General features: G+C 31.5%; 1 protein-coding gene and 1 pseudogene across 3 annotated transcripts in view; both read right to left on the bottom strand.

The window, feature by feature from the left end:
• The window catches only part of LOC144844627 (afadin- and alpha-actinin-binding protein B-like), a 29156-nt gene extending 16372 nt beyond the window's left edge, over positions 1-12784 (bottom strand). For all 3 annotated transcript variants that reach the window (XR_013612448.1, XR_013612449.1, XM_078701625.1), the window contains exons 1-2: positions 12673-12784; positions 1244-1483 (exon numbers count right to left, since the gene is read on the bottom strand). Coding sequence is in view for 1 of the 3 variants with exons in the window: in XM_078701625.1 (XP_078557751.1) it covers positions 1244-1474 (231 nt within the window). In the remaining 2 variants the exon portion in view is untranslated. The remainder of the gene's footprint in view (positions 1-1243; positions 1484-12672) is intronic.
• Positions 5892-6009, bottom strand: LOC144846688 (5S ribosomal RNA; annotated as a pseudogene).

Genomic DNA, 12784 nt, shown 5'->3' with positions numbered 1-12784 from the left:
CTCACATCGAATGTCCTCTCGTGGACGGTTCTTAGGCCTAGCCTAGGTAGGCTTAGTTTTGTAGGCCTAGCGGGTAAAAAGCACTAACGTATGAGCATTGTACGCTAGCTATAGGCCTAGCCTGAAGTTGTCTAGTTGCTGCATTAATTGTATTTCTGTTTTTGCCAGAATCCATCAATACAAATTTATTTATTAACAGCTCTATTTTCAAATTCTTGGACTGCCCTATACTGGTCTCTACAGTACTCCAAGTCAGGCATTTGGTTGAATAATTTAAAACAGGAATGAGAAAAGACTAAATTTACATTAATAGAAACCTTATGATCAGAATCCATGCTTCCTATGTTGCTTACAAATCCCACATTCACTTGTAGTCAAATTAATAACATATGGTTTTAACTGTACAGAAAAATGAGATCCATTTTGACTAAATTAAAAAAAGAGAAATTCCACCCAAAATAAGTTAAACTTGTGATAATGATTATAGGCATAACATAATCCAAATGTAAATGTACACTATGTCGGATTGTAAACATTTTGATGGTGAATTTTAATGTTAAAGTTTTTAATGAGTTTTAATAAGTGATTCATAATTAGTTGTAAAAAAAACTTACTTTCACTTCAGAGTTTGATCAAGATTTTTTGGATGTCTCCTTTTAATTTTTAAAAAAATTTAAAGAGTTTTATTATTTGGCCGTTTTAATATTGTAATCCTTTTTTACTATATTGTACTATGCCTATTAATGTATTACACAGTTGTTATGAGCCTATGAACAATTTCACTGACTACTGTATTACAAGAGTGTGAACAACAACATTATCATAAGAAGAATTTCAGATGAACCTGGGCATAATTATTAAATAATAATAAATAACACCAACACTCCCATCCCCAAAATGTTTCTTCTCTGCTGTACCTACATACATTAATAATAATAGATAGATTATAATAATAGATAGATTTATATAGCGCAAATAAACGATGTCTATATGCGCTCGACAATAAAGAGAAAGAATGTAAAACAAAAGGAAGAGAACAAAAAGACAAAAACACCAAGCTACGACCCAAACCGGAGTATGGGGATACACCATCACCGCTAACTGGGGATCAGTGTGTAAGTACCACAGTTAGCATCGGTTAAGTCTTGATCTTTTCAGGGATCCGGTGCCTCCTAGCCTAGTCAGAAAACAACAACAGACAAGAAAGGTTACCAAGTATCATATCAATATTTTAAGTACAAACCTGATCTAGGTAGGAGACACACTGGTCGATATTATCTCTTGTACAAAACATGCTACTGTCTATTTTCTTAGGTGATGGAGAGAATGTCAAAGTCTGCAAAGCACCGTTGTGATGCGAATTTGATTGGTTGACAAACGTGTGTATAAAGTCTTCGTGGGTTATCGTTTGCGGAGATTGGAATGGATAGGTGCCTGATGTTTTCCAACCGGCCATGGCCAGTCTACAAGTCATCTAGTCGATCTGAAATTATACAAAAGAATAAAATTAATATTTCTTAATGAAGGACAAAGTTATCTTTACTTAATTCATAACTATATATTCATTAATATACCAGGACTTACTGTAGGCTTAATTATAGTGAAATGATGTTTAAAACTAAAAGAGCAAGATTTAACAATCGTATCTTTACTTAACAACCTCATGAAAATGGAGGATTACAAACAGTACATTTTAAACAAAGAAAATTACCATATTTTATATTAATATCTAAATATCTAGAAATATGTACAAATTCAAATTTACATAACATGTTTGTGGCCAATCACCACCAGCTATCATAAAACACAAAAACAAAATCTGATAATTTTGAATTTTGAGATGTTCCTAATCCTATCAATAATGCAACTCTTATTTATATCTAAATAGTTTTAATCATCAATATCCTGATATGTTTTGTTTTGTAATTATTAATTAGTCACCGAACAACTACCGTAGCTTCCTTTTTTTGCAACAATTAGTAATTGAAATCAGACAGACACAAATGTTGTTACACAATGACATCATATCACTACCATATTTGGGGATATTACTACCATATTTGGGCACATCACACTTTGTTTGTCAAACTAGTTTGATAGTGTAGACATACAGTAGCTTAACAATTAGCATTGAAATCTGACAGACACAAAGGTTGTTACACGATGAACACGATGACATCATATCACTACTATATTTGGGGATATCACTACCATATTTGGGGATATCACTACCATATTTGGGCACATAACACTTTGTTTGTCAAACTAGTTTGATAGTGTAGACAGAGCTTAACAATTAGCATTGAAATCAGACAGACACAACGATTGTTACACTTATGATGTAACTTCCTATCCAGGTCATTTCTTATTTTGATCAATTATACACAAAAGAAATTTAAAATGGTTAACCATGAAAAAAATACTATTTTCTTTACAGAAACAATACAGTACTTCAAGCAATGGAATATTTCAATTTGGTTCAATATTTCAACATTTATTATGCTATATCATCTATATAATCAGTAAAGTGTACATTAATGTTTATAACACCATTATCAATACTTGACATTCTGGAGTATAAATCCCACCTCTGAATTGAGGTTAATTTAGACACAAGACTTTAGTAAACTCAATCACAATTTCATCCCATAATTTCGCCACATCAGATTTATAATAATATTCAGTAAAATAAGCACATTGACTTTGTTAAAACTAAAACAACTGAGGTAACAAATGTATTTAACATCTACAGAACCCCTTTATTTATACCCAATTGTATCAAACACATTTAATCAATATAATAACTTAAGCTCTGTCTACACTATCAAACTTTTTAGTTTGACAACAAAAGTGTGATGTGCCCAAATATGGCGTTGATATGGCCAAATATGGTAGTGATATGACATCATCATGTCCATATATGGGCACATCACATTTTTTTGTCACATAAACTTTGATAATGTAGACCGAGCTTTAGGATTACAACACAATCATTTACACAATTTGACAACACATCCTTTGTTTTATCAAGAATCATTAGTCAGCATGGATATAGTATTCACAGTGATTAATTACATCATTTACGCAACGACAGCCCGTAATGGATCATACCCTGATCGTTCATGTACATTTCTAAGCTTTTGAGTATGCCAGCCTGTCTACTATGCAATTACCGTGATAATTCATATCATTAAAGATGAAAATTATTTTTCTACAAAAATAAAGCTTGTATGAAGCTATTTATTAATCGATATCATATAACACCTAAATAAATTCCTGTCATTTGATTGGACGATTGTGGGTCACATGGCTTGCAATAGTATGCACTACTATAAACTGATACTCATTAAAAAATAATGTAAACAGTTCCTATTTACACTATTTATTTGTGAATGCTAGTGTAGTAGTACTAAGGGCTTGTTCACATGACACAATTTCTGTTAATTTTAAAAGGGTTAAAACAACAGAAAGCAAATGGCCTTTTTAAGACTGAAATAATGTGTAAAGTTTTTATCCAGTATAATTAACCCTTTCACATTATTTAGATTCACCCCCCTCCCCATGTCGACGGCCTGGTGTCCACATACACCAGGACGCACACAAAAATGTTGGCGTTACTGTTAATGTTCCAGTGTGTGTCAAACTTCGGAGTTTAGCTAGGAGATGTGAAAAGGCTACATAGTTGAAATGCATGGATATATCGCATGTCCACATGAACTAATTAATGGTATCCTGTCCCCGGCAACTGAAATAAAAACATCTAATTTCAAAGCTTGTCACATTAAAAAAAACTCATTAATTACCTTAAGTAGAATATTATTTTATGTTAGGATTAGTTGAGGGCTGAAATATAAATCTTTTTTAAATTGTATATCCTAAAAGCATGTCTGATATTTTGCTATCCTTACTATGTATATAACATTACTGTGTCACAACTAGTTAAAATATCACTGTACCAGATGTCCGTTTACCAGCATATTATGTTACTGAATAGCAACTGTATCCTGAGGAGTGTATAATGTATAAATACATCTGATACTACTGTAGTAGCTATGAATGTAGCTCGACTCTTATGACTGTTTCACATTAAAAAACATCTAGTGTACATCGTTTATAACTCTACTCCATGATCAATTTCTAAATATCATATTTTTGGATGGGCCTGGGGCCTAGCCCGTGACATTCAAATATAACTAATGGAATGTTGGATAATATTTTCGGTCATTGACAGATGATCTATAATGAGACCAGTTCATCTTTCAATTCCAATATTCTACCCTTTCCACTCATAAAATTCAAATTCAAAAACACTGTATACAACTATATGTAACCATCTATAGGTTGAACACCTATAAATGAAGATAATTAGCAATAAATTGTCTCTCGTCCTAACAAATTCAAAGACTGTCTTTAATTAAAGTGATTCCTTGACAGTCTTCAAAACCACTTCAAATGTTTAAAACATAGAAATTCAAACTTACCAGGGATACCAGAGTTCAGTTAGGCCCTAGCATATTTTTTGTTTGTTTTGTATAGCTGCATTTTTATCTAGTTGCTGCGTAATACATATAGTAAAAGACTAGCTGAATAATGTAAATAAAAGAACAAGTTTGTATATAAATTGTAATAATAATTAACCAGTGTATTAATCATTTACTGTATAGCAATCTAATGATGGTCTAATACCTTGTCTACACTATCAAACTTTATGTGACAAAAAAATGGGATGTGCCCATATATGGACATGAAGATGTCATATCACTATCAATCATATTTGGGAATATCACTATCCCATTTGGGCACATCACACTTTTTTGTCAAACTAGTTTGATAGTGTAGACAGAGCTTAATAGTAATACAAACAAAAACTCACTTTGTTAAATAACATTTCAAATGTGTATGTCCACAAATGTTCGCAATTCATGCAAGATGTAATTCTATTTTTAGGCTTACTGTAAGTCTTGAGTAATATAACTTGTTTCTACAGATTATTCTGAAAACTGCTTTCAAACTAGACCTCGATACAGTAAGACAACCACTAGGAATATGCTATGCAATAGACATTGACAGATTTACACATCATTAAAAAAAAGGAAGAGGCATTTATACTTCACTGCAATACTGCTCAGTGTTAGTACTCCGGTAGGTTTGTGTACAAAATGCAATGATCTGTTTAAACCAAGTTGGACAAACAGGTGTTAGCATGGCAAACCAATATTGATTATCATATTAATTATTGACAACACTTGATGCAATTAATTTCTATCATTGTGTATAGCCAGTGTGTTTACTTTGTCAGTAAACCGGATTTCAACAAACCAATTGTAACTGTACGATAGGAAATTTACTATTATTAAAAATGAATTAAGACGGTTGATTATCATTGTAGGATGCGCTCCGAATCCACTAATTACTGTACCCAATCCATAGGAGTTCATTGAAGGGGTCCATGGGGTCATTGAATGGTTAGAAATGTACTTTTTTAACCACTAGCAAAGGTTTACTAACTCATCACTAGTAGAAAGCAAGCAAATACTTCAGTATTTAATTAATAACACTATAAAAATTGGCACATCTCAGTCCCAATTCTCAATTACCTTTGCTAAACTAAAATGTACCTACTTTTTTTATTTTATTTTTTTACAATTTTATTTTATTCAATCGAAACCAACAGCGATAATTACCGCCACTAACAGGTTTGATACAAACAAGCCAGGACTGTTTAAAGCACCTTGATTGGTCCTAACATTGATCTAGGGCTTCTCTCGTCCAGTACCCACCTTGACCTTGAGGATAGGCATAAGCCAATACGTCTGAAGCAGATACTAGATGCAGGGGCTGCCATAAGAGTCAGCAGTGCTGATTTCAAATGACTAACGGGACCCCAGCTCCATATACAGCACCCAATATTCCCAGATGGTCTCCCATCCAAGCTCTAACCAGGCCCAACGTTGCTTAACTTCGGTGATCTGACGAGAACCGGTGTTTCAACGTGGTAAAGTCGTATTAAAATGACAACATGCAAACATAATAGCTAGCTTTGACATTTTCAACAAGCAAACTACAAGGAAATTTCTAGTTTGCTGAAAGTGTGAATTGAGGAGAGCCCTGTATTGTATAACTTGACATTGATACAAAAATTGATTACAAAAATTATGTATAAAGGGAAAAAAGCATTCTTGGTTTAAATTGGTGCCGACATTTCATTTGAGTGTGTACTTTTTTATAGGAAAGCATGTTGAGGTTAAAAGGTTATTTGTAATTTTAAAACATCGTTTTCATTATTCATTTTCACTGTAGCATGATGAAGATGAAAAGATATACAAACACCATTTGTTGTATTTGTACAATATCTGGATAGTATTGCATTTTACACGATATCAGGACTTAATTTTGTTGCATTTGAATATGATAGCATACCACCGAATTACTTACACTTAGACTTGATATCAGGACCTGTGTTGCATTTTAATACATTTAGTACTTACGTACTACTAAATTACACAAATCAACAGTGGTGTTAGGTATGAGTGGGGTTTACTTGGATACGCTAACATGGGCCTTTTTCCATATGAGGGACACCATAACTAAAGCTACACTATAAAACTTTATGTAACAAAAAAAATGAATATTATGATATATGGTAGTAATATGACACCATCATATGTCCATATATTGGCACATCACATTTTTTGTCACATAAAGTTTGATATATAAAAACCTTGAGTACCCATACAAGACAGTGGTAATGTCTGTGAGCTATGCCCTCAGATGGGCGACTAAGCTCATGCATACAAAATTATGGAATAATGCATTGCACTCTTCACTAATAATGATACAGAGCACATAATTATTACTTTTTAAAATATTATACATGTACGCCAAAACACAACATTATCATCAGACAGTTATCAACACTTTTTTATGGATTGTAAAGTCCAAACACAAACAATGAACTTTACAGATCATGATGTCTGTAAAAATCAATACTTGATAACTAACAGTACTATTCTGTCATACCTATTTTAAACTTTAATTATAACCTGCTTGGGTACAAAAGTAAAAATAATATACTTACACATCATGTAACCAAACTTAAGAAGCTTGCCTTAATATTTAAATCAACTTTAACAAACTACACACTCGACTCCTACGGTATTTGAAAATTGATTAAAAAGTAAATCTACATATCTAGATGGTAATCAGACATAATAATTTCATGCAAAATTAATTAAATACTGTATATCACTATTGTATATAAATTAGTTGTGTAAATAGATGCAGAATGCTTTTGCACGCTTGAGCGCACTTGATGAAAACATCCAGGTTGGTACAAACCGTAACACATTGTGTAAGGTGAGCAAGATGGTGTAGAATTAATGCCTAGTATTTTAGCTCCATGGTATAATTATACGTAAATGGTAGAGGTAGAGGAATTCATGTAAAATTGGGAAAATGCAACAGACAGTTTTTTGGCCCATATTAAAGATAGGATTTAAATAATCTTTACGAAGTAAGTCACCAATGGAAATCCACGTAATAATGTTTTCCATAAATAAATTAGTTTATTGCCCTCTAATTATCTTTTATGAAGTAAGCCACCAATGGAAACTGAGCGAAATATTTGGAGAAAAGAGCGACAGAGGGCAGCCCTGGATCACTTTGGCTAGCCTAATTAGCAAATTGGCTAGCCAAAGTGTGTCGATATCATTAGTACGCAGGGTTAGTAAAGTTACCCACTGTCTTCCATCGTGCGCGACGGTCCCGCATTTCAAAGTGATTTTTAATGAAAAACGCATTTTGAACAAACATATGCATATCACACATTTGTCATGCATTTAGCAGAAGTCTATGCGTGATAATTTTTTATCACTAGGCTGATTGCTAGCACGGTATGAGAGTGTAATTTCTGGACAACTAGAGGTACCATTTAGCGAGACTACCATTTCCAGCCGTCTAGTGGTGTCATTGAACTAAATTTGCTTTGCCACAGGCCCCACACCATTGGGGGCATGTGGCTCAAATACTTGGTGTCACGCATTTCAAATCTCTCAGGGTGGTAACTATTGGTTAATCTTTAAATTGAGTGTTTGTATAAATACAAATGCTAAAATGTTGACTACTTACCGTATGAGCAAACCAAACCTATAGACCTGACCATACTTTACTGCAGCTGTAACATTGTAATACTCTATATCACCCAGTATTATTTGGCTAACAAAAATACCCTATCAAATTGGACAATTAAAGAGCAGAGATAATCTCCTTGAACACTGTCAATACAAACAATGAACCCTACTGTACAGTATACAACAAGGCATTCCTAACTCTAAAGTTCTTACAATACATTCACATTAGTAAAACCTTTATGTAAAATCTGACCTTTGGGATGGGTCAGAACCACATTCATGGGACTCAATTGGACGGATCTTCCTACACATTAGACCAACATTTATAATAGAAAGAATTGCAGGTACAAAATATGGTTTTTGCTAGTCATCAGAAAAAAAAGCAAGCCATTCTCAAATTTTTTTTCTGGAATCAAATTTTACTAGTTTGAGACGTTAATCTAAGCAGGATTGTTATAGGGAGTTCTTCACTTCCACAAAAGGACAAAGAAAATCGTCATGAGTTAGGCTAATTTATAACTACTATCAATTCTACTCTAGTTTGAGAAGGACACCTTAATATCAATGGAAAAAAAGAGTGAGGGTGGGAGGGTTTGGGGGTTGGGGGATACGTTCAAACTATCAAACCCTCCCCCACCCCCTGACTATATGGCTTGTTAATGAAATATATTCAAAGCCTTGTAAATTTAGTGAACACACTCATCCAGTAACATAGTGTATCAAGCGGTTGTTTAGAATTGTTTATAAAATAAAGTAACTTAGCCTAACTATGTTACTACTGTGATACTTATAAATTAATTCACAAAATAGTATTGCAAAATTGAACATTGCAAAGTCTTTTGGAGATATTGCACATTGCATTATTTGGCATTGGAATATTAAATAAAATAAACTAAAAGGTACAGCACCAGTAAGTATAAGTACTGTACAAGGCTGATCCATCAGTGGGATTTCATCTGACCATATTAATAGAGAGGAAATTACACGTAGACTTGTCACGTGAAATGTGTCAATCCACGAAAGCAATTGACAATTTCCACCAAAATTAAACAAGTTGTCACTTTATAAGAAAAATTTCGAAATTAATTTTTTTGGTGAATATTAAAGAAGTTTTTCAATAGCAGACAACTCTGTAAGATTATTTTTTTTTCTGTACTTAATACAGTAGCTTTGCACTAAGTATCAGTGATCACACATCCGGGACATGTACGACAGAGTGACATTCCCAGGGGCTTGGGGGCAAGTGTTCTTAAGATGTTTACTGTTGATAGGAAGCAGCAGGATTCACAAATTGAAATAGGAACTAGTTGCAAGTTCACTAAGAGTTGGAATGCAATTTTACAGTACAAATTTCATATTTTTACGAATACGAATAGAACTTTATTGCAATCAAACGAAAGATTGAAGTTTAACAAAAGCGTTTCACTCAGAACAATAAAATGCAATATAAAAATATAAGACATTTAGAAAGGTAGAACATACAATCAAAATATTAAAACAAAATATAATAATCATTCAAATAAATAAAATATATATTGTCCCCAAAACATGAAAAAAAATATGAATAAAATTAAACTTTGAAAAGGCCATTTTGTAGTTTTAAAATTTTAAAAGGTTTAAAAGTTATTTTCTTTCCATGAACAACGAATTACGTTTTATTAGGTAATTGAAACCATTTTTTTTCTATTCAATTCAAAGTAATTACATTGGAATCGAATATATTGAATTAAACATTATTTTTCAAGGGGACAATAAGACTATCTTTTTATAGAAATATAACAATGTATTTACATGGTTTAATTTGTATGTTGAAATCCTCCTTGGAGGCAAAGTATGATTTCTTATAGTATAGAGAACCTTTTATAAATGAAATAGATAAAAAGGTACGACTTCTTCAACAGAATATGATGATTGAGTCAAGCCTAGACATTCAATTAAATTGTCTTGTCTTATAGATAAACTCCTCAGTATGTTAATCTCAAATTAAAGTCCTCACACTCATTCAATTAACACTGTCAGAAATATGTATTCTTGAATAGTCATGCTTACAAGGTGAAACATATTACTCGATAAAACTATTAAAGTGACCAATATTATTTCGAAACGACAAACTTACCTAAAACAGTAAAGTAAAACCATATCCACGTAATAATATTTTCCACAATTAAGAATAAATAAATTTATTGTCCTCTAATTATCTTCAGTAATGTTATTCTCTGTGATGATAACATCGTAATGTTATTTTAAATGGAATACAGAGTGTACTGTATACTTAATGCGCTGGTGTCTCCCACACAGTGCATGTCATGGCATGTCAGGAAGCGTATGTGATTCATTCAGTACTTTAGCCTGGCAAGATGCAACTACTGTATGACACTTTCCTGTCATTGAGAAACTTTCTGCAGGAAGTCCATCTTTAATTACCATAATTTCAGAGGTGAAAGGTCAAAGATCAATTAAGTTTTAAATAAATATTTATGTATTATTTTTCAGGAATAATTATGCAATCATGTATGCAAAGTTCTTGATAGATAATCAACTACAGAAGCTTGATTTCTGAATTCTTCTGTAAATGACATTTCACAATCTTATTATTAATAGTTATGGTGGTTAATGACTATGCATCAGAATTTTCTAATTGTAGGTATTAACGCTAGGCCTACGTATGTTACTGTCAGAATCAAGCACAAATTTATCGAAAAATCCTACATTATTATTATTACTAATACTTAATAGTATTATAATTATCAATAAACTATATTTAATTTTGGTATTACAGAATTGTAATAAGCATTGAAGGCTCATACTCATAGTGTAACAGGTTACTTGTTGTTATAAATTTGTATGTTACTAATAATAGGCAATTCAAAGCACACCATCCCACAGTTATTTCTTATTAATTTTCAATGTTTTTTTTTAAATTCTCAATATGTAATAAACATGTTAAAATAGTAGTAGAAGAATAGATTCAGAATAAGCTAAGAGTTATAAGAGAATTATGTAGAAATACTATAAAAAAAATCATTAAAGATTTTTCTAATAATAATAATGTAGGATTATTTTCGATGAATTTTTGTTTGATTAGTATTAGTTTTGACAGTATACATCCTCTATCTGGAAAATGAATAATCATTAACATATATTAATAAGAGATATTGAAATATCATTATTCAGAAGATATATTTTTAGCTCATCATAATAGGCCTTTTTCTCACCATTCATTATCATTTGTAATTTTACAAGATAAAGTTCCATTTTCAAATAATTTCTTCTAAAAACTATTCAATTCATATGCTAGTACAAAAGATCATTAAATAGTTTTACAGCAATTTCTGTTGAACTTAGCAATAACATTTTTTTCCAATTGTGGTTTAACTTGAAAAATGAAAGCTTCTTGAATGTACTATACTGTAATGAGAGGTTAATTATTTGGGAAAATATAATAAAAAAAAAAAAATAGCATTATTGGTATCAACAAAATTACTTAAATACAAAGTATTTGAGGTGCTGTTTTTATAGTACAGTACGACAATTTTTTATTGAACATGGTGACTGAAGAATCCTAAAGACGCCTATTTCAACCGTTTACTTTCCTGTGTGGTTTTAACTCATTACAGTCTGCCTACAAAAGTAAATTAATTCTGTATCTCAAAATGAAACAGACAAAGTATGTACAATGAATAGAAAATAATATGTAGTTTTATGTGTTATTTTGTTTTAATTTTCAACAAGTATTTTCAATAAAGCTGGGACCGGAGGTTACTAACCGGTCCAATGCTAAATTGACAACAAACTAAATTTAAATTAAGTTTTTAAATCGTGGGCGAAATCTGTAAATAAATTCTACAGAAATGTTTGTAGTTAAGCACTTAAAATGGGGATATTTTCTTGCTAGCCTCCGTCTATCACAATTAAAGTTAGTCTGTCCATTTGTTTAGTAGATATGATTTTATTTTGTACTAGTCCACTACTACTAGTGGTTAACTACTTTAGCTACGTTTGTATTATTAATTCATAGAGATATCATAGTATCTCTATGATCAATAAATTCAGTTCTGCTAATCACACTAAATTCTGAATACAAGAATGGGAAATGTACAAAAAATATCAAAACAATATTAAAATACTTTAAACTTAAACATAAATTTGTTTAAAACAACTGTACTACAAATCTAGTCCTGCTAATCACACTAAATTCTGAATACAAGAATCGGAAATGTACAAAAATATCAAAACAATGTTAAAATACTTTAAACTTAAACATAAATTTGTTTAAAACAACTGTACTATAAATCCAGTCCTGCTAATCACACTAAATTCTGAATACAAGAATAGAAAATGTACAAAAATATCAAAACAATATTAAAATACTTTAAACTTAAACATAAATTTGTTTAAAACAACTGTACTATAAATCCAGTTCTGCTAATCACACTAAATTCTGAATACAAGAATGGGAAATGTACAAAAATATCAAAACAATACTTAAAAACTTAAATTTGTTTAAAAAACACTATTGTACTATTTGAAACAATAGTCTTACCGTTTGCCATGGTGGCCTGTTGTCATTAACTATGGGAAATGAACAAAATGTAGTCAAATTTGGGACAATGTAAATGATTTGGTCCTTGTTAAAACTGGTATATGATTTCCTG

The sequence above is a fragment of the Antedon bifida genome, chromosome 6, assembly GCF_963402885.1.
Source record: "Antedon bifida chromosome 6, ecAntBifi1.1, whole genome shotgun sequence".
NCBI lineage: Eukaryota > Metazoa > Echinodermata > Crinoidea > Comatulida > Antedonidae > Antedon > Antedon bifida.
The sequence above is the reverse complement of the archived record's forward strand: the minus strand, read 5'-3'. Positions and strand labels throughout refer to the sequence as shown.